Source organism: Buteo buteo, chromosome 1 (genome assembly GCF_964188355.1).
Source record: "Buteo buteo chromosome 1, bButBut1.hap1.1, whole genome shotgun sequence".
Taxonomy (NCBI): domain Eukaryota; kingdom Metazoa; phylum Chordata; class Aves; order Accipitriformes; family Accipitridae; genus Buteo; species Buteo buteo.
In genome coordinates this window covers 59,058,339-59,082,012 of record NC_134171.1, presented here as the reverse complement: position 1 = coordinate 59,082,012, position 23,674 = coordinate 59,058,339, and the positions used below count along the sequence as shown (strand labels likewise).

At 38.7% G+C, this 23,674-nt stretch overlaps 1 protein-coding gene across 1 annotated transcript in view; it reads left to right on the top strand.

Annotated features, from left to right (window-relative positions):
- Positions 1–23,674, top strand: part of COL25A1 (collagen type XXV alpha 1 chain) — a 317,436-nt gene that overhangs the window by 201,364 nt on the left and 92,398 nt on the right. The window contains exons 6-7 of the mRNA XM_075032675.1: positions 16,013–16,039; positions 16,205–16,231. Coding sequence (XP_074888776.1) covers positions 16,013–16,039; positions 16,205–16,231 — 54 coding nt within the window. The remainder of the gene's footprint in view (positions 1–16,012; positions 16,040–16,204; positions 16,232–23,674) is intronic.

Genomic DNA, 23,674 nt, shown 5'->3' with positions numbered 1-23,674 from the left:
CATCTTGTGGGGTGTTTCTCTTTCTAGCAGCTGATACCCTAAGCTCCTTTGTAAACTTCTGATCCTGCTGAAGGATTGTATGACTCATTTTGAATACGCAAATGCTAGTCTGCTTTTGGGTTAAGAGTTGCAGGTCAGATTTTGCTGTCAAACTTTAACAAATTCGTTTGTTAACAAAGAACAGGTACAGTCACTCAAATTTTTGTTTTCTAGGCAAATACAGAATTATGTTCTCTTTGTTTTATATACTTGTGTGTGTGTCCCCTCACTTTTTCAGGATGCCATCAGGCCAGTATTTCAGTATAGGTTATGAAATTCCTTCAATAACTTTAGTGTGGTTTAGTTTCTTCTTAATTCCCTATGTGAAACTGTGATTACTTAGCTAGAAATCAGAATATGAGTTAGAATTTGGTGTAAATTCATAGGGGCATTCATTCTATTACTGTGATCTTTCATTTAAGGGGAGCCAAATATCATTTTGCACCTAAAGATTTGGGTTCAGTTTTTTGTTTCTTCTGAAGCTTCTTCACTAACATGTGAACAGTAGAAAGAGCTACTGCATTTCCCATGTTCTGCCCTAGGTATTACTGATGTCAGTGGGTGTGGAATACAGAACCTCAATGTCATGTCAAAGCAGGTACTGTAAGTTAAGGAGGAAATATATTTTTAAAAGGGAATGAACAGTTTGTTAGGCTTTGGTAAAGAAGGACAAGAACTGAAAGAGAATAAATAACAGGTTTATTTGTCTTTTGAAAAAAATTCTTCGTAAGTGAGTTTAAAATATTTGTAGTTTTTAAGTTTTCATGTGCACACCACACATTTCCTCCCAAGTACTGATACCAAGTCCAAACTAATTAGTTATACCTGTATAAATGAAAATAAGATTAGGCTTAGCCTGAGAGTTTAGGCTTATATACAGCAGTAGAAACAGATTAATGTAGTGTTTTTTAAAAAATACTCTCATCTAATGACCAGGTAGACATAGGAAGACAGCCAAACACAGTATGTAAAAGTCTGTTTCTTACTTGGATCTGTACCAATAACAAGGCCAAATACTTGATCCCATTGCTGTTAATAACAATCTACTATCAATTTTGAGATCAGAAATTAATCTTAACTGAGGGCATCGCCTAAATAAACGAGCTTGTACTAAGTTTCATAAGTATTTAACAGGCAGAGTTTTACCATTTGCTTACCATTCTTCCTTTCTAAAGCTGTAAATGAACTCCTAAACACTATTGAAATTGTGCGATTTTTTTAGGAAACCCTCAGTCCATATTGACTTGTGAACATGAAGAAACAAATGCCAGTATCATGGCTTTTCATTTTATGTTAGTTGCCAAACTGAACCACATCAGAGAATATAGGAGGAGAAATCATGCTCAAAACTTCATGTTTACTCTCTGATCTGTACATAAATGTTTATGACACAAAAGATGCAAGAAATGTATCTTCCCAGAAGGATTTAATGTATTTAATTGTTTTAAAGTATGTTGCTTTCTCAGCTTTATATGTAATAAAGCATAAGTTAATTTTGTTAAAAGGAATTGAGAATAACAATAAGCACTTTTAAAATATAAAACACTTCAGTTTCCCCTGGTAGACTTATGTACATGTGTAAACCGGGAGAGCTGTGAGTATTAAATGCTTGTTCAGCTAAGCAGATGTCATTAGTGCAAATAAGAAAATTCTTTGCTTTGTGAAGAAGAAAGCACGGAATTGGAGATATAGAGGCAAACTGTGCTGGCCTATCAGCTGTACCAAGACTAAGGAAGCACCACACATAATTTAAAAAGGCTGAGGGGAGTAAGTTCCAGGTGTAAACAAGCAAACTCCTTGTAGCATTCGATATTGTGCTCTGCTTCCAACATGTTTTTTTACTTGTCTTTTCTCAGCCTTTTGCCAGGATTTGCGAAGGAGCCTCTAATGGCAGATTAATGGCTTCCCTACAGTACCCTGCCAAGTGAAATTAGTTGGGGATAGTCAGACTTGTTAGACCTCTGTTCATCTAATGTCAGATGCCCAAAGCAGAGGCCAGACTCCTTCCTCACCTCTGCTACTGTGTTCTTTCACCTCCTCTGGTAGGCATGCTTTTGAGTTACAATTTCAGTAACTATCTCTGGAAATCTTGTGCTGAAATAGCAAGATGTTCAAATGCTCCTGTTTCTGATTCAGAAAAATATCAGATTTGAAATCTGTTAATTTAACAATTACCAATTCAATCTAGGTATTCATTTTCTACAAACACAAAAATAAGAATATTCATTTGTGATGGTTAAACCCCAGCCAGCACCTAAGCACCATGCAGCCACTCTCTCACTCCCTGCCTCAGCAGCGCAGGGGAGAGAAAATATAACAAAGGGCTTGTGGGTCGAGGTAAGGAGAGGGAGAGATCACTCAACCAATTAACATCATGGGCAAAATAGACTCGAACTGGATAAAATTAATTTATTGCCAAACCAGAGTAGGGTAATGAGAAATAAAACTAAATCTTAAACCACCTTCCCCTCACCCTTCCCTTCTTCCTGGACACAGCTTCACTCCCAAATTCTCTACCTACCCCCACCCCAGCGGCGCAGGGGGACAGGGAATGGGGGTTATGGTCAGTTCATCACACATGGTCTCTGCCGCTCCTTCCTCCTCAGGGGGAGGACTCCTCACTCTACCCCTGCTCCAGCGTGGGGTCCCTCCCATGGGAGACAGTTCTTCACCAACTTCTCTGATGTCAATCCTTCCCACGGGCTGCAGTCCTTCACGAACTGCTCCAGCGTGGGTCCCCTGCAGGGTCACAAGTCGTGCTAGAAAACCTGCTCCAGCGTGAGCTCCTCTCTCCACAGGTCCGCAGGTCCTGCCAGGAGCCTGCTCCAGCGCAGGCTTCCCACCAGCTCACAGCCTCCTTTGGGCATCCACCTGCTCCGGCGTGGGGTCCTCCACAGGCTGCAGGTGGAGATCTGCTCCACCGTGGACCTCCGTGGACTGCAGGGGGACAACCTGCCTCACCATGGTCTTCACCACGGGCTGCAGGGGAATCTCTGCTCTGGTGCTTGGAGCACCTCCTCCCCCTCCTTCACTGACCTGTGTGTCTGCAGGGTTGTTTTCTCTTACATGTTCTCACTCTCTCCAGCTGCAGTTTCTGTGCCGCAGCAACTTTTTTTCCCTTCTTAAATATGTTATTACAGAGACACTACCACCTGATGGGCTGATGGTGCCCATCGCTGATGGGCTCGGCCTTGGCCAGTGGCAGGTCCATCTTGGAGCTGGCTGGCATTGGCTCTATGGAACATAGGGGAAACTTCTAGCAGCTTCTCACAGAAGCCACCCCTGTAGCCCCCCCACTACCAAAACCTTGGCATGTAAGCCCAATATGTCATTATGCAGAATTCTGTAGAAAGGGCTCTTCACGCAAGGTAATGTCAGCTCTGGATGCCCTCGTAAAATAAGTTCTTTTGTTATGAAGGTGGCTTCTTTTACTAAACCTGAAGATCTCCCTCCAGAGTAGGTGTATGCAATAGATGAAAAAAGCTTGGAAGATGGGTTCTTGGAACAATTTAAGTTGTTTGGCCCAAAACTTTTAGAAGTTAATCCCCTCATTTCATAGTTCACATAGTGACAATTTATGGTACGGTTACTCTGAAAAATCAAGTCCTAGAATAAAAAAAATATAAAACTAATATATAAAACTCTAAAAGAAAACATGAAGGACAGCTTTCTATTTGTAGGGTGTTACCAACTTTTCTTCATGTTGGCATCATTAATTTCTGAAAAGAATTGGTTTTGTTTTAATAAAATAAACATTAAGGTCTGATTCAGTCATTACATATGCTAGCATAAATGTTATGGGGAATCACACATTAGCATTCCACCTATTCATCTAGAAGTTGCAGCTGTCACCAAGGCATACTAGATCTTCTAACAGCAAGTGAAGAACTGTGAAGCAAAAATTACTTGTAAGCTTTAATTTGGTATAGCATTGCTTAGCTTAACAGAGTACATATGAGTACAAAAAGCAATTGCAAGCCTAGTACTGTGGTTCCATTATGAGATGTACAAAGACTTGTCAAAATATAATTAAGAACTCTGAAATATTTCTTGTATTCCTAAATCATTTCTTTATCAAATGACCTTTGTATTTTCTTCATCCTATTCTACAGATGGCAGAAATACACTAGTGTGTTCTGTGTTTTATTACGAATTATGTCAAAGCAAAGTATTGCACTGTGTTCAGGAATATTATATAGTATTTTACTATCCTGCTGCACATGTTTTTAATTTGATATTAAACTCCTACTGGCTTATTGTTTTTAACTGATCCTCATGCTGTACTTCAGCTTTGAATTCCAGCTCAATTTGTTGCAGATCCCAGTAGTTTCACTAGCTTTAAAAAAAAAAAAAAAAAAAAAGAAATGAAGAGTTATAAAAATGTGTATTTCATCAAGCTTATGGTGACTTAAACATAATGCTGTGATATCTAAGACCTTAGTCTTTCACAAGGTTTTCAAAATATCAGAGTTTTCTTGATCACCCATTGTCAGTCCAGAGCCCTGGTGACTTTCTGTGCTGGAAGCTTGGAAGTCCTGCAAATTCAAGCAAACCTGGGAGCTTTGGATCTTAGGCTGACAGATGGAAGTTTCAAAATTTGTATTTTCCGTTACAAAGTGACACTTTTGTCAATTGAAATTTGACTTTAAGCAACCTTATGTTAGCAGAAATGCTTCAGGTTCTTTATATTGAATTGGTGCTGGCATGAAGAGCTGTGATGATGTGCTATTCTTTCCTGTTAAGCATGAGTCAAGTTTGGAGGAGAGAAAGAAGAAAAAATAGAAAAGCAGCAATTCCTTTCACTGGAGTGTTTTGTGTACTGCCAGAAGTGTTATTAATCAGCATGGCATGGGAAGTGTCCATTCTGTTTGTGAGCTTTAATCCAGGATTCTATGTTTGAAAAATGCTTTGGCTGTCCCTGCAATAGCATAGGAGTTCTTAATAATCTTTTTTGCTGAGATCCATCAGTAACATTCAAGAGTTGTGAACTGCTGAGAAACATGTAAAAGAATCACGTATTTTCAGAAATACAATCCAGTTATATTGCACAGTATGTCTGTTAGTGATCATTTGCCAAAAAGAATGAATATGCATTTAAGTATACATATACATATGTGTGTAATTTCCCCTGAAGATGTTCTGAATTTCGTAGACCAAACTATTAGTCTTAAGGAGAAAACTGTTTTGTTTTTAATAAACTTTATGTTGTCTTAAATTGCTTCCTGTATAAAGAAAGATGTTGCCAGCCTTAAAGGTTACAAACATATCTTCAGTCATCTCACTTTTATATGTCTATGTATAAAAGTATGTGTATGTTTGTAGTTGATGTAAAAATTCCTTAGCATTTATCCAGTGTTTCAACTCAAACTTTACAAATCTGAACAGTTCTCGAAATAGCTCTCCAGATGAAGTATGTCATTGTAGTTTTCCCCTGTTGTATGAGGAAATTGAGGAAGATAAATGAAAGGTTTAGTTCTTCTACTAGCATTTGTTTCTCATATTGTAACACATATAAGCTATTTTTATGCGCTTTTACTTCTATATAGTCATTTACTTTGAATAAATTAATCTGTGATTAAGGGTTGACACATCCTCATCAAGACTAGACTTATGACTTAGAGTGTCAAGTCTTTGCCTCTTTTAGCAATGACTTGTAGCTAAGATAGTTTGGAGACATCTGCAGTAACCTAGTACTTACAGGTTGCCTCAGATAGATATGTGCAGTGTAGTTTTTATCATTACGTTTGTCAGGCAGTTCTTGTAAAATGGCTTGTTTGGGTACCGATGGAGCCTGGCATGGACAGAAACTACTTAAGGGACTACAGGATGTGCAAGGGGGGAATAGGAAAGAAAGAAGGATAAGATCCTCAGAGAAATGTATGTTGGTATTTCACTAAAATACATTTTTCTCAAGCATTATCATATCCTCAAGTTAAAAGAGTTATCTAGGTTGTGAAATAATTTCATTGCTCTTAATCTGTGGAGGTTATACTGCAGTCTCAGAAGCCTTTCTAACCTTTGGGCTGTATTTTACATGGCTATGGCTTTGTACTAATATTTTACTGCTCTTTCTTTTAACCATTCACAAGTTAAGTAATCTAACACACCACTTCTTTTACAGTAGTATTTTATAGTGGTGTTTGCAGACAGCACTAAAAGAATAGCTAAATCTTTCTTTGGCATTGTACCACGTTGAATGAGCAAATGTACCCTGTACTGCGTAGTAAAGTTTGGAAAAGAAAAAACAGTGTATATACAGGATGCAATGCCTTTGAAATACTGAATGAAACTCAGGGCATTGCTACTGAAACAAGTGTGGATTCACCACGGTAAATGGAAGAATGGACTTGACCGTCCCTATTTAAAACTCTGTGTTAAAATCCATTTGCTGAAAGTAAGTTTATTGTTGAAATACACCAAATGTATGTTAGCTGCAAAACCTTGTTTGTATGCGAGCTATCCAGTTTTGCTCATTCACACAAGTTCAGCCTTTATTACTCTAATGTAAATATGCCTTGATATGATAGCAGGTATGGGCCAAAATTCTTCAAACAGGGTACTGGGCTTTTAGTAGCAAATGCTTTGAAATTAATCTTAGTGCCTTCAATAATTAATTTTGGATTGTTTTTAATTTCTTCCAAAGAGAAAGATGGGGAAGTGGGAGAATCTATGAAAACAGCATGAAATGGGTATGAGTCACAACAATCAGGTTGGGTTTTTTTTCCTTGAATTGGCTTACTTTTATTTCACTAGCTGCCTTGTTTTGAAACTTGTCCTTTTTTCAAGTAGATGAACAGAGATTTTTTCAGGTATTTCAACAATTTGTTTCTGTGTGGTTGTGATTTTTTTTGTAGAGCTGTACCCTATGGAGCATCTGTTAATGAAGTACATAAATCTCCTTGACCCAATTGCTGGTCAAAGGAGGATCTGTCTGGTAGATATTTGTATGCTATTTCTTTACACAGTAGTAATGGAGACAGTAAAGTTGAAAGATCCAGAGGGCTAGGGAGCTTGGAAGACATATTTCCATGACCATAGGTGCTTCTCTTGTAGGTAGTGACTGGCAGTGTCAAATCTCCATTGCTCTGAAACTCTCCCTTTCCCTTGCTTTCCTCCTTTGTTTGTTTTCTTCAAAATGCTCGAAGTTCAGCCTGTCATCCTCACCAAAAAGGTTCTTTTAAGTAAAACAAAAAAGATCAAATGAGCAAAGGACACTGTCATTTCAGCTGAATTATCTACCAGGCCACTAAGCAATCAGGGAAGCACTGGAAATCTCTGAATTACAGAAGCCACTGTTCAAGTTTTAGGTAAAAAATGACTGAAACATTAGAGTATGAACTACTGTTTCTGAAAATAACGGGAAGTTGTTAACTCCCAGTGAGGAGATTTTTTTCTTACTAAGCTTCTAGGAATAAATGAGAGAGCTGGCCTATGGATAAAAATCTACCAAAGGAAGTATAAAAAATATTTAATGGTGTATTTTTTATCTCAAAAAATCTGGAAAAAGGATTTCATGAGTTTGATTGGCAGGAGGTGTGATTTTTTTCTTTTCAATTTCTGTTGTGTTGGGAAAGAAAGCCAGAATGTACTTCCATGATCCCTGCAGTTTTATAAGCCCTAAATTCCACTGGACTATATTGGTCTTCCTTTTAAGTCTTTTTTTTTTTTTTAAAATTATTGTTTTCCCAAGTTCTCATTTGGTTTTGGAGCATATTAATTGCTTCCATAAAGTAGAATATTTTGATTGGGTTCAAGGCATCAATACCTAATTCATCTGCTTAGACCAGGGGGCCAGGATAGCAGGGCTTTTGAGCAAAATAGCTCTATATTTGTACAGTCTGATTATTGGCTGCTTACTGGTACAGTCCTCACTGCTGAGTGCAGAAAACTCCTCTGGAATGGTACTGTGCTATTGTTATTTTAATAAATGGGAATAATTGGGAGGTTAAGCAGTGCTAGTTATTTTTTCTCCTTTGTTTCATATCCCTTTTAATGTTCAATGCAAAATAAAAGGTGTGAAGTCTGTGGCAATAAAAACTGTTTAGAGCTATAACTTCTTTCCTGCTTCAGTAGTTTGATGCAACAATAAATGCCAATAAATAACCTTCTGAGGAAAAGGTGAAGCACTCTACCTTGAAAACTCTTTGCACTCTAGTTATTTTTATTGTAAAATTTGGAAGCAGCCTTTCATTCTTCTTTGTCTTCCTGTCGCCCAAACATGCTTTTTAATAGTTGTGTAATTCATTGCTCCTTGAATTTCTGTGGCATCATTTCTGTTGAAAGTGCAAGACTCCAGTCAACTGCACTTTCTCTTGTTATTGAATCTTATAAACTATTGAATCTTATCAAGAAGCCCATGACTTATAATAAATATTTTCATCTATTGATAGCAGACTCATTTTTGCCTATTCCATAGCTACCATGCTATATATTAAATTTTCTGTTACTTGTGACATAACCATTCAACTACTGAATGAATGCTGATACAGAAATGAAGTCTGGTTTTTAAATTCCACCACCAGCATGCTCACACATGCGAACAACCGTGTGAAGACATACATGCACACGTATGTATGTTCCTATTGGAGAGGATATAACAGGGATAGAAAAATAATCTGCTGCATAGCAGCCTAGTATAGGATGGAGTGGGACTCCAAGTGTCTATTCTCAATGCAGCAAGAGGAAGAAGTAGGGAAGGTCTTTGAAGGTAGAGTGCAGAGCAGCCTACATGAGATACTGGTTCATGAAGAGTTAACCTCGGTCATACTATACTTTTTAGCAGGGCCTGTTGCGATAGGACAAGGGGTAGTGACTTTAAACTAAAAGAGGGTAGGTTTAGACTAGATATAAGGAAGAAATTTTTTACGATGAGGGTGGTGAAACACTGGAACAGGTTGCTCAGAGAGGTGGCAGATGCCCCATCCCTGGAAACATTCAAGGTCAGGTTGGACGGGGCTCTGAGCAACCTGATCTAGTTGAAGATGTCCCTGCTCATTGCAGGGGGGGGCGGACTAGATGACCTTTAAATGTCCCTTCCAACCCAAACTATTCTATGATTCTAAGATAGCATGTGATGCTTTTTCAAGTGTCAGGTGGACATGTAATGAGACAAGGATCTGCTGGAGGATTGGTGGAAGAATAGGAAGGCTGAACCAGTCTGTATCAAAAACATGTCTCATTTTTAGAATGTTTTATAAACCAAGTATTGAACACTGAAACCAGTGTTTTGTTGTACTGTCATTAAAAAATATTTCTATAATCATGGATTGAACTCCAAAAAATCCTGAGACTGGTTTGGAAATAGCAAATGAAACAGTAATAGTAAAAAAAGCTCACTGTTCAGTCTGTTTTAGGATTTTTGATTCTGTAGGGCACACATCAGTTCTGTTTTCAAATGTCTTCCTGCAGTTTTGAGCACCAGCCAAAAATGTGTGTGTTTCTGTCTTTTTGATGTAACTAACATTATGTGTTTGTATCTTCCTTGCACCTATGGCATTATTGAAAACAGAAACTCTGGATGTTTTCATATAAAATGAGAGATTTAGCAATATTAGGTATTTTCATCCATGGTTTTATGTGCTGTTTTACGTGTTTAGTAGAGTGGGATTTCCTTTGTGTTTGGTTTTTTTTACAGTATTGCATCAAAACTCTAATATCATCAGTAAACATCTGCTTATCTAGCAAGTAGGACAATAGCAAGGTGCACTGTGGACAAGGCAATGAGGGCTTAGATTCAGAAAATACATGTATTACAGTGCATTGAGCAGTAAGTGGTAGTCAGGAGGCTTTTGACTTTACCAGAAGCCATTTTCTTATCTTTAATAATGTGACAAGTTTTTCTGTCACCGTATCTTTGATCTTATTGACACGTACGGCAGCTATTAATTTCACAAGAAACTTAACAGTTGATTCAGATTATAACATTTGCTTAAATTAATTTCTGGAAATAGTAAAACCGATCCCTGATTTTTCGTGCTCAGGCAATGGGTACATAGTCATATACTCTTCGTACCATGGAATCGATATAGGACTATTTGTGTTGAGTTTTGTAGGTTTTCAAACAAAACATCATGTTTGTCTGTAGAAGGGGAGAAAAATGGGGGGAAAATGACAGCCTTATTGATTAATCAAAGCAAGCAAGTATGTCAGAAAGGAAGAGGAGACCTCCTCTAGGAGGTTCTTGCTTGCAACAGTGAGCCTTATGCTTCTTCCTGGGTGCTGAACTAGTCCATTAGCAGTGACCCCTTTGCAGCTCGTGACACAATCTGATGATTTTTGTGAACAACGTTATAAAGTTCAAAATAGCACCCCATCCCAATCTCAGCAAGAGCATTGCATGAGAAATGAATGTCTAAATTACAGTCTAAATGCTTTCTTGACACGTTTTGGGTAGATCGTGTTCTTGTGCCTGCAGTTTATGAATTTGTCTGATTTATGTATTAGCATAAATCACTGACTTCTGATTATGGTTGTATGAATTTATGAGAGGATTCACTTACATTTTACTTGTTGATGTGAATGTTAACTGAGCTGTTTATCTAGATTGTTGTATATATCAATTTTATGTTTCTCAGGTTACATCCATTTACATAATGTTTATTAATTCAGGCACAGTTATTGTGTCAAATACTCAGGTTTCCTTTTCTCTGCCTTGGAATACTGTAACAAAAACTTGAGAATATAAGGGGAGCAAAGGAAAGATTGGTAAGAGTCTTTTGGGTGACAGGTTGGTTTTTTTCTTTAAAGTTTTCACCATAAGCCAGTCATATCCCCAGGGAAGAAGAAAATATGTAAAAGAGAAGGGAATATAATTTCAGTGGTAGAAGCTGTTCAGATTCACTGGAAATTCTTGTGAGCACTTGTGAAAATGATGCAAGGTGAGATGTTGGCATTGTAAACTAGCCTATGTAAACACTGGCTGTAAACATGGCCAAGTTCAGCAAATGCCAAAACCACAGTGCTCAGCAGTTCAGGGCTTGCATAGTGGATGCAAGACTAAAATGAATGTACTAACTTTGAAATAGTATTGTGTTTCCTAATACTCTGTGTAACCTCTTATCTTACGATTCAGCATATCTGATCCTAATATTTTCCAGCAACTATAGTTAGACTGGGGATTGTTCTTCCAACCAGGAACTTGTAACTTGTGAAAGTCACGAGCTAAATTTCAAAGAAAGAAAAAGTTTGACTTTTGTAACTGAATACTTTGTTGTTATGTGCTGAAACCACCTTTTACCCTCAAAATAAACTGCAGGAATTGAATTAGGCAATGTATGGCATGTCATTTAGTAGTGAAAACATGATTAAACTAAGTTGGCAAATTGGTTTCCTTTTTGAATTTGTCTAGATGACATTGGACTATCTGGTTCACTTTTCTGCTCATCTCCACAAGGCCACTGTTCCCTTACACTGCCCATTGCACTCTTATTGTGGATGCTGTAGCTGCTAGTAGGGATGAACACATTGTATGCTGTTTCATCACAAATGAAAATCAAGGCTGAATCTTGCAAGCTACATTCAGTCCTCTAGCTGTCAGATTGCCTTCACCTATGGCTGTTGTGGTTGAAATGTAGGAAAGCAGTGACTGTATCTAAAAGTTTATTATTACCTGTGTCTTCTGTGGTAGCTCTATCTGATGGGGACTGCCGAGTTTGACATCTCAGGTTCCTTAGGAGCCTTGAAGGTGGATGATCCCACTGGGACCTGGTACTGACACAGTCCAACTGATTCTGCTTGGTTGGCTGTTGCCAGCTTGTGCTAGGCACTGGCAGGTCCTTTTGGCAGTGGCATCATATGGGTTATCTAATAGTCACTAAAAATCTGGATTCCTCTGCCCTGACTTTGGAGCTTTCTGTGGAACCTAAAAACATTGCTGTTTCTTTGAACCCCTTCCTGAGAATCCCTTACTATTTTCAGTTCTACTTTCCCCTCAATGCTTAAGGGAGCCTTTTTGGTGAAGTCATGGTAGGACTGCCTGTATTACAGTTAAAAGCAGATCTATAGCAATAGGAATATGGGCAGAATATCTCCATAAGAGAATTCATATAATTTTGAATGCTTGTAAAACCAATATAAATCAAATACTGGCTTTTCAAGAGGTCGCTTGAATGTAACTGTTGCAAAACTATAAAGGTGGCAATGGCCGCAAGGGTGGAATACAAAATTAGCATCTTTCAGGGAATGAATTATAAAATACCAGCTGTGTGAAAAATCATGCTGATCACACTCAGTTAACCCTAAGGGGAATGTTGTCTGAAGGAAGACCACAAGGATTGGTCTCATGTTTTCTAGTACTGCATTCTCTTACCCCTCTATTTCTTGTAGACATATTTATAATAATGTAAAGATTTCATCGGAGAATGGAAATGGGATTTTGATAGCCAAAAAAAAAAAAAAAAGGTCACCTGCCAGTAATCCTGAACATGGCTGTTGAATGGATTTGACCCTAATTTCAGCTTTGTTCTTGGCTGGCAGGTGCCTGGAGGCCTTTCAGTCTGCTTTAGAAGACCTTGTTTTAAAAACAGTAGTATTTGTCGCTTAATTATGAATGCAGATTTTGCACGTGTTTGTGATTTACAAGGCCTTGCTTATGTGAAGCAGGCTATAAACTCTCCTTGGAAATGTATAGTAGTCTGGAGTAGATAATTACGCTTTGAGAAAAGAGCCTCTGTTTCCAGTGAAAACGCTGTAAAGTTATTTCAGAAATGCTCTGACCTCAGACGTTTCATATAACTTACACAAAATGCTTTCACATTTGTGCAGCAGCTAGTGGCTTGATCTCTGCCATCTCATAAACGAAAGCACAGAATTCTCCCTGGGAAAAAAGCAGGATGTCTATGCTGTGGCCTACAAAGCTAGTGTTATTTTACTCACTCTGTTCCTTGTGTCTATACCCTTAAACAGAAGAAACCTTGCCCTCCTTTAAACAAATCTGTCTCCTAATCACACCCCACCCCCGCAAACCCAACTTTCCCTCAGATTTTTTCTTCCTCCCTGCCTCCACTCAGTGTACACACACTAATAAATTCTGCAGTAAAAACCTTGGGAGATTTTCTCAGCACAAATGGAAAGAAGATGTCAAAGGCTGAGGATAGGCATTTTCTTTTTAAAGTTGCAAAAACAATAAAGAACAATTGAAACAATAGGCGAAGAGCCAGAGATGGGTGAACAAGCCATGAAAGAATTGCATTAATTTTCTTTCGATGAAACCCCACTGGTTCTCTTCACTAGCATCCAAAAGAGCTATTTTTGTTTGCAATTGTTTGTTTTTCAAGACTCTTGGTGGAAAGCAAAAGCACTGCAAATACAAGTGCAGAGACTTGTGAGAATGTTCACACCAGAAATGCTCTTGTGGCCTTTTGAAAACCTGTTTTTAACTTCTGGTACAATAAAGTTGTCAGATATTGATGAAGACTTTGTATGAAAAATCTGTGTGCTGGAAGAATGACTTAATAGGAGCAATGGTGTGTGGCACTCAGGGAGAGCAAACACCAAGTAGTCATAATTGCTGGCTTTGCCCAATAGAGAGCAAAGAAAAAAAACCCCTGGATTTCTGAATATGATGTGGACAGGTAATTTTCAGAAAACCCTGCACAGACAAATTTTAATTCAGATATGTGATTCAGTCTTATCAAAAAACATGTTTGTGTATGGATTGTGCTTTCGGAGAACTCCTAACAGAGGCAAATGTGCAGGGGAGAGGCAGGAGCTGCTTCTGGAGGTGGATACAGCTGAGCATATCGCCAGCAGTTGTACCAGGGAGACGGTCTAGTAGCCCTGCAGATCTGCTGGCTGAACCACTCGTGTGAGCACGCTCTAGCTTGTTTCTGTTCCAGTGAGCCAGCTTAGTTCAGGGAGCTGATGCGATCTCTGCTGTCTTAGTTTGTACCAACTGGCAGAGCTGTGGCAGGCACGCCTCAGGGAAGTTGTGAGCCAAACCCCATCAGAAGCAGGGCTACCCTTGGGCGTAAGAATGGCGCTGGGCATCTGGGTGAGGCAGTAACAACTCCCACAGTCGTGGTGTGATCCAAAAGCCAACATCTGTCTGCAGTCTTGGTCATGCCACGTTATCTATAATTTCATGCCCAAGACCCAAGAAATAGGATTCTGACTGTAGCAGATAGGGGTCATGTTATGTGCAGTTTGCAGCCCGTAAGATACTCGGAGCCAGTAATGATTTGATAATTCAGGGAGATAGGACACATGAGCACAGCCCTTTGCTTGTGCTCAGTGTTCACTGTGAAAATGGTGGTAACAGCCAGCATTGACTGATTTTAGTTCTTCCCGTTCTGCAAGTACTGTGTTACTGATTGTATGCGTTTGTGAATTGACAGCTCAATGGCATGTATGTGTATTTTTTAAAGTGGGCCTGCTGAAAATGTGCTCTACTGTAATGTCATGTCCAAGTAAGTATACATGGAGCCTGCAGCTAACAGTAGACAATGCTGCATGTAATTTCCAGTACATATATATGAACATGTGCATTGGAAAGGGTCAGTAAGGGTTAAAGTATAAAAAAAAAATAGATAGAGAGACCTTAAAGGTGCAGCAAGGTTGTCCTATTCATTAAATTATTTTGTTTAATTTGTTTTTAAAGAGGACGAGTTCTTGCAGTGCAACACAAAGTACACAGGGGTCATAGTTAATTGAGCAGATGGTTTCTACTCAGCTAGCAGTGAGCACTGTCCTTCCTAAAGGATATGTGGGGACATCAGGTAGCAGGCTTGTTTCTATATCCTCTGCAGCAGATGGAAGAGATGGAAGGAGAGGCATATGCTTTAACTCCTTGAAAGATTTAGCAGCAGATGCTCTCCTCTGGCATGCACCAGAAGCCCTTAAAAATAAGCAGAAAATTGGCTACAATAGGGGTTCTCGAAGACTTGCATGTGGTTGATCACATCTTTAACACACAGCAGGCTGACCTTCCTTCCATTTGCATTTATGTGAACCACATGAATTTTTACTAGTGTAAATTCTGAAATGGTTCAAATGTGCTCAGCTCAACTAGGTTGCACTTGGTTATTTCTAATTATGTTGGTGGTGGCAACCTTTTCTTGCGCTTCATGTGCACGCACACACACACACACTCTCCCTTTCTGTTATAACAGTGGACCCTGCTAGCTCGGATGGCTCCTTCTCTGTCTCCAGCTGCTTTTGTATGTACTTCAGGTCCTTCTTTGTAATGAAACACCTGCATATCTTTCAGAAAGCTGGAGGTAGAGTCTGCACTGTGTAAGCAGCCAGTTCTCTGCAGACTGCTAGCATTTTTATTCACAAGATACTAACCTGAAAACCAGAGTTTTAGAAACCTGCTGGTAGCTTTCTGGAAGGTGCTCAATAAAAATGGAATAGGAAAGGACCTCGCTGTTTTGTGATTCTGTCACCTTACTGTTTGTTTGGTGGTAAGTAACAATAAATATTACTTCTGCAAAATCATGTTATACAAAGAGCTCATTTTGCCTAAAACAGTGTGCTTGAGACTAAACATCAACTTCAGCATTGCCAAAGATAGGAATGAAAACGCTACTTTTAGATGCCCTAATCCATTTTTCTTTGGCAATCTAAGCCAAGGAGGGTGCCAAAATACATGGCAGATTTATATGTCTCTGAATTTATTAGCTGCACTTGCAAAGAAGTTTTACAGTCTTAGAAAATATTTATTATCTGATAGGAGATAAACTATTGTCCCTAACTGAAATCAATAGAAAGTTTGCCATTTCAGGCATAGTTTTGCTTGTCTAAATAGTCTGATTCAACACATGGGGTGAGCAAACTATTCAAGAAATAACTGCACAGTGCCTAGTACTAATACAGTGAAGAAGCCGTCTCTGGAACAGCCCTGGCATTTGGAGTGAAAAGTTATAAGGAAATAAATTGTTAGGAAGAAATCACAGGTTGGTGCAGACCTGTTTTCTTGCCGTGTCCCAGGACTTCATCAGTATCAGTAATACATCTTTGCTTCTGTTTCTTTCAGGGTCCACCTGGTCCAAAGGGCGAGAAGGTGAGTTGATGTACGGGTGACACTTACAAGGTGAATGGAAAGCCCTCCCAGCATGAACTAAAGAGACCGTTTGTATTGACACAGTGTAATGTTAGATTATGTAAGAGAGCTGGGTAGCACACAGATGCTGTGTTAAACCTATCATCTCATCTTTCCACTTTGCAGGGAGATCAAGGTGATCAGGGCCCTCGGGTAAGCATCTTAAAAAAAATGTTACACTTCCCCTTCGCTGAGTAGGCAATTAGTCTTTAGCGCAAAACTAAATTAAATACACTGTCTGAGCTAATTATGCTTATTAGCTGCATTTACCCTGCATGTTGAAGTAAGTGTCTGCAGGACAATAATACTGAACATGACCAGATAGCGTCTGGGAAGATTTGAGTAACAATAGTAAGTAATGCATTAAAATACACAATTTCCATTATGGGTGGAAGCAAGTTTCACAGTGATTTTGCTCTGCTGTATAAAAGCTGGCTTTCCTAACCAAACCTTTCAGTTTCCCCAGCAATGTTTTCACGCCTTGCATGGGCTCCCACAATGCAGAGGGCCGGTGGGTTTCTAATAAATGTACTTCTAGATTTCATGTAAAATGTATCTAGTATTTAGTCAATTATAAACAAATACAATGTATGCATGTATTAGCTCTTTTTCCTGATACATATGTATTAAATATTTTTTATAATAACAATATTATCACCTCGTAAATATATCCAGACAGTTAGACGGAACATGATTTAGTTGTGAAAATGTAGAAGTTCTTTTAGTTTTTAAATATCATGTTTATTTTAACAGACAACTAGGGGAATACAGGGGTGAAAGTTCAGATAGATTGGCTATGCCAGTTCTTTCTTCTTTACATCTGTGCTTCATTAGAACACATTTGGTTACATTGTTCTGATGACATAATGACCCTCTTTGGTTACCCATTTATGAATTTTTCCATCACAGCACGTTCCATGAATTATTTTTTTTTCTGTCAACTACGTTAAATATTTTGAATTTGCAATTTTATTTTATTTTATTTTACTTTTTGCAGTCAATAAGATTATCTAAAGTCACATGTTTTTATAGCTCAATTTGGTGTTGGCGCTACCAGTGTTAATTACCTACAGGGTGTTCTGTTATGCTTGGTGATATGACTACACTTTAAAGACAGAGGCCTGTTAGCAAATAGCTTTAAATATTATTCCAGTTGAAACTCAAGAAGAAGAAATGGAAAACTATTTAAAGAAATAAAAAGGAAGTAGAGAGTAACAATGTGAGGAACATGTTTTTTCTAGGCTAACACACAGACAAGGTTCTGAAGAATGTAAAAATTTCCTTTTAACTTCTAAGCAAATTTAGTGTCTCTCAGAAGCTATGCTGGGCTGTATATTTTGGCTGGTTCTGTGCTACAAAACCTCATGGGAAACATGAGGATAGAGAGGGCAGAGGAGGAGAGTGGCAGTGCCTGTGGCTTAGGAGAGGATGCTCCATTCAGAAAGCATAAGTCAGAGGTCTGTGCGTAGGTGCTTGCACTAAGTGACCTTACATTCAGAAGAACTGGTGTTCAGTTCAGAACAGGAGAGCAAATTTGACGGAGGTATCGGAGAGGGATACAGTAACAAATAAATATGGAAGAGCAATGTTGCAAAGAGTATTACATAGCTGAGGATAAGAATCTGCAATTATGGGTATTGGAGAAGTTTCCACGGAAAGACCCAGAGGTCTGAACGCAGAAAAGCAACTAAAGTGGTATCAACACAAGGGAACGATGGTGCTGTTTTTTCTCATGGTGGCATAAAATGGGAGGACAGAGGACAGTTTTGGAGGGAAAGCAAAGGTGCCAGAGCCTCCACTGGTCCAAAAAGTTTGGCAAAATGTTGGAGACATATGTAAGAACTAGAAAGTGGTTAGGCATGTGTGGCATTCGGTCCCTGGGCTGGAAGTGTTGGCAATACCCAATAAGAAGATGCAAATTTGTTCCGAGTTACCTTGTAGGCAGAACACCTGCAAGGAGTGCAGTGGAATATCTGCTACACAGAGACTGTTGTGTCCCTCTTTGCCAAGACATGTCCCCTATACTGGAGAGCAGGAGAGTCCTCACTGAACCATACAAATCATGGTTATGGCTACTTTGTGGTTTTGGTAAATCAAGTGCAGCTAAAAAGCAAAAAATATCCAACCTAAGCAATTCACGTTTAAGGACATCACAAAGTTGTATCTGCAGCGGCAGCTGGCAGTTGAGACTGAATTCTATATCTGAATATAGAAAAGGAATTGAAAAAGGTCACAGTAGAGAGGAAGAGGTGGTGCATAGCACCTTGTGGGCTAGCTGAACCTCCACTGATTGTTTAGTCAATGCGTATAGTAGTACCCTACCTTTTTTTGAAGTATATGGGTATAACTTAGGTAATTTGCCCAGTCTTCTTGGTTTCCCCTTTCTCTTTTTTGAAGTGCATTTGAATGTGTTCTACAGCAGCTTCTCCTTTTTTGCCTTGTGTATTTCACAAGTAATAAGTACTACGAAGCCTCTGACCATTTTATGTTTCATGGTACAGCAGTTATCTCTTCTAATGACTGTCTTCAGGGTGAATCTGCTCAACTTGCAGTGCCAGGGGTTTTACAATATAATCAATAGAAATTATATGTGTAAGCCAGTCATGCACCAAATGAAACTAAACCCATTTAAACCTGGTTGGTTACCTTTGCACATAGTTTTCCATCACTGCCTATATAAAATACATGGTTTCGGAGATAATACCATACCCTATTATTTTAGAGAAATACTGTACCTGCAAGTGACTGTGGGATGCCATCAACATTTGGATTTGACAAGTTTGCAGGCAGACTGGATATAATATCTAAAAGTGATGAACATTTTAAAATTCATCTCTTACAGTTAAGGAGCCTGAAGTTTCTTTGGTTTTCTATTTTCACATATTGGTTTGAAACTAGCATTTAGCTTAGCAAATATTTTTATTGTTCCAAGTCATTTTTATGAGTGAAATTTCAAAATTACCCTTATTCTCTGTAAAAGATGCTTTCTTTCCTCCCAGCATTTTCATTAGTAAAAGAAACCAAAATAAAATGTGAAGACTGTCCAGGTCAAGATGAGACCTTAAACTTTTAAAATCCTGCAGAAAAGAAAAATATTTCTGAAATAAGAAATTTTTGCTTTCTGTCCCCACCCACGTTTTCACCTTGGGCCTTGAGATTTTTGAGAGATCCTTCTTTCCGAAATCATTTTAAAACTAAAAACAGTAATCAGTTATCTCAAAACTCCTTATTCACAGTCACTGCACATGCTGAGTATATACTCAACTGCTCTGAAGTTCAGGTTTTCTTGAAAATATCTTCAGTAAATTAATGCACTAGTAGGAACCTGACCCTGCAAATACCACCCAGAGGTCAGGCACTTGTATTGTTAGAATAAGGGGTCTGATTTTTTTTTGGTCTTTTTTTAAAGAATCTGAGGGGTTTTCTTAAGTATTCAGAATTAATCTGTTGATTGGTGTCCTTCATCATACAGAGATGGCATAAGGGCTCTAGTTCATAATGCCATGTGGCTTAATCTACTTATACCCATACTGTCTGTAGAAAATGTGAGCCAAAACAACATTCCAGTAGTGTGAGTGATGTCGAAATTCATGTCCTAAGTGTGAGTTTGAGCAGCAGGTTAATACAGCTTTTGGACACATGAGATCACAGATGTGATCAAAAGTCCTGATCTTATTTGAAAAAATGCTTTTTTGATTTCTTCTTATATTTTTATATCAGATCTCTACTCATTACTCTAACGTTCTGGTAGACTAGACATTTAGGTCAAATGCAGAACTAGCTTTCCTCAATACCAGTGTAAGAAACAGTAATGTTAGTAAATCTTTTGGATGCTTTTCTTTTTGCAGAGGACATGGCTTCATGACATGTCCACAGAGATAGGCATTACTGTACTGAGCCATGACAAAATTAAAAATGACGGGTTTTAGCCTGTGGACTATTAGAATAAATGCTGATGTCAGTCCACTGCTCAGTTCCAGTTGCTCAGCTCTACCCCAGTTTAAAAAAAGCCTTTGAAGATTTCATAATGGTAGGATTGCAAAGGATATATTGTCCAAGTAGAGATTGTAACCTGATTAATGGTAATGGATCTTCAGAGGGAATGGAACAGCTAGTACTGAGTGTCTTAGTCTGTTCTCATCCTTCTGTAAATGACATAATAAATAACTTCTGTCCTTTGGTTCAGATACATGAGAGATTCCTTGATTATCAAGTCTAGAAATCATCAGCTAGCAGCTGCTTCTAAATTGGTTTTGGTCTAGGTACAATGAGAAACCACCCAGAAGACATACTTAAGTATTTCTGTAATATTATTTTCTCCTTTTGGTGTGTTTAAGTAAATTTTCCTAGCAGCTGGGTCTGCACAGAACTGATAATATCTCTAAAATATCTTCAGCAGAAGAGATTAAGTTCTAGAAAGAAAGGTACTCAGAAGTTTATTTTATTGTGTTAACCTTTATTGTCCTAAAGATTAAAAAGATTCCTTGTGGACTGTTAAAACAGTTAGGTTCAGGTAGTGATATAATATTCTTTTCTATTTAACCCTTTCCCCTTCCCTGTTTACTTTTAATACTGCTCATGAATTTTATCTGCCTTAATAGAAGGACTGTGTAGTTTTAATTAGCATAAATTAGCATTGTCCCCAGCTTTTTCTTTTCTGATTAAATGCTCTTTGGTTTCATTTATATGAATATACTGTCAAAAGCTGCAGCAGAGGTGGTGATATAGTGGTGGTATTCCCTCAAGTGATATTGTTATGTGTGTATAAAGGCATATTTTCTGGTTTACTATGTGTTACTTCAAACATATAGTACAAACACAGTACTGCTTTAAATTCATACTTTACCAATATGACTACCCACATAGTTGTTTCTTCTGTTATTAATTGTCCTGTGTAAAGCAAATTATAGTTCAGGTTATAAACTATATCTAACAACTGTTTCAAACTATACTCTTAGTGTGCCACAATAAGAAGGCTAAAAAACCATGATTCCTTCTGTTAACATAAATTTCACCGAAGCAGCTTCATTGAGAAAACTGCCAGACATCTGGTTTAATGCCAATTTGTCTGTGAGCAGTTAATTTAACTTCTGAGACTTTTTTTCCTTATCTGCCAGAAGGCAACAGGGGTATTTACCTACTCCATTCCTGGGACTAATTATCCGTTCTACTTCACTAGTATTAGGCTGTTGTGGCTCCCCTGTTTTCCATTAAGCTGAAACTAGGGTAACAAATTGGAGCAAGGTAACTTGGAGCTCTGTAACTAGAAGAGGTTAGGAAAGAACTCGGGTTGTACCGGCTGCCAACTTCGTCTGAGGCATTGGGACACTCAGGCCTGAGATGTGCCTCCTTTCAGAGTTCACAGGAGCGTCCTTTTGGCTGTGGATGACTCTCCAGGGCCAAGCTATGCCTTTGATGTTTGGCTCCTGAGGTTCCCTGAGGAATGCAGAACAGCTGTGACACTCAAGAGAGAGTGCCACATACCTGCTCCCAAGACAAGGATGTTGTCATTCCTGTCTTAAGAGCTAGGCACTCACCACCAGTTGGTTTGCATCTTGCCCCTTTTTAGTAATGCCAGAGGAATGGTGAGGAAGGAAGTCTCCATACATCCTGTTCCTTTTTCTACAGCCCTGTCCTGTGACTGAGAAAACATCGTGTAGTCGTTTTATCTCAAACTGCAGCTGTCACGCAAAAGTGCTGCAATACCTAACACTTGAGTTAGACCAATGTGATGGAAAAAAACTAATTAAAAATATTTCATCCAGTCCTAATAAATACCACAGAAGTGGCTTGAACCACTTACCTGTGTCGCATAACTGCAGCGGGTATAAGATTTGAAGAGAAACACAAGGCAGACAGAAGATTTTTGCTGTGAGAATCAGCTTGGTTTTGTGGAGGACCAGCCCATCTTGAGGTTAACTGGATGCCTACCACCACTTTCAGTGAGAGTAATAGGTTTGCCTTCAGGAGGGATATTTTGTGAAGGTCAGATGGTGATCACTCATCAGAACTCGTAACTGAGTTGTGTGGAAAAGATATTTGCTTCACTGAACATTCATCTAATACTAGGACCACAATAGAGAAGTGCTGGCTTTTTCCAGTTTTGTTCATTTTGAGTGCAGTGTCAGGCAGAATTCACTGTGAAAATAGAGAGGTCATTATAGAAAATAACACTTTTATAGTGATCCGTTTGTGCTAGTTCTTAAACATTACATTTTTATTATTTTAATACAAAGTTTGAATCGTTACATAATGTATTCAAATTAAAACTCTTTGCTGAATGATTGCCTAAGTGAAAAGAAATTCCTGGATCCTTGTCTTGTTGTGGTGCACTGTTTTAGTTAGCAGATTTGCTGATGGAGAAAGCAGCAGTTATGATAAAAGGGATTATATAAAAGAGCTCCTGCTGAGAGTCCATGGCACCTTACAGGGTGATACCAAACACTGTATTCCCCAGGGCAGGTACAATAATTAGCTGCAGGACTGGCACTTGGTCTGAGGGATTAATTAGAACTGGAGGTGGTGTTGGGGGGAGCTAAAGCAGCCATAAAGAGTGTCAGGATCACTCTGGCCTGAAGCCTGTGTGATTTGATGTGAAATAGCAGCAGCTGGCTGTAACCTTAGGAAGTGCAAGTGAACAGCAGGTGGTAATTCCTGTCTCATTTACCATGTCTTCACAGGAACATGTAAGCTTGTGCAGCTTGGGTTTATTGGCAGGTCAGAAGGAAAATCCTGAGGAGGACTGTGACATTTACTATACTAAGCAAATGCAACAGTCAAAATGGACTGTATGTGGCACAGTGTAAGACCAGTAATACTGTTGCTTAATGTTATTATACTTGCCATGTGACAAGGTTATGATGACCTTATAATATTGACCTCATGTAGACCAATGCACAAAGCTGAATGTACTGTGAAAAAATCTAGGACTGCTAGTGGGAATTACATCTTTGAAGGCTGTGATGGATGTAACAGGAGAACTATTTCATCTAAGTAAAAAATCAGACAGAGGGAATGATATGATGTTCTGGCATCCTTCGGTTTTCTAAGTAGCCATTGTATGGGGACGAGTAGGATTTATCTACGTTTCCAGGCAGGTAAGCAGGACACTGCATTATGTGGTCACATGCCTGTTAGCCTCCATCAAGCATCATGTTTTGTTTGGCATTTGGGCAAAAATTGCAGCGAGGCATGCAACAAATGTGCAAATTTAGAAATTGTAACCAGCTAGCGTTTCAGGGTGAGCATGAGTTGCTGTCAGCAGAGGAATTTAGTGGGCCAGTGGTCGCTGTTGATCACTGTAGTGTTTTGTATTCTGTGAGGGCCCCCCAGGGTGTAGAACAAGAGCCCTTCCTATGTGCAGTTCAAGAATCAAACCAAATAAAGAGAAAATTGAGTAACTTTGAATCTATCGTTGAGAACAGCTTTAGATAGAGAAAAAATAAAACAGATCTAGGGGATATTTGCAGCTATATTTATAGCAGAGTGACAGGAAAGGAAGAGAACTCATTTTGTGGGAAGGATAGCTCTTTTTATGCCTTTTTAGAAGCTCATTGTGTGCCAACATTATCTTCCATGGATGCCAGAAGATGCAAT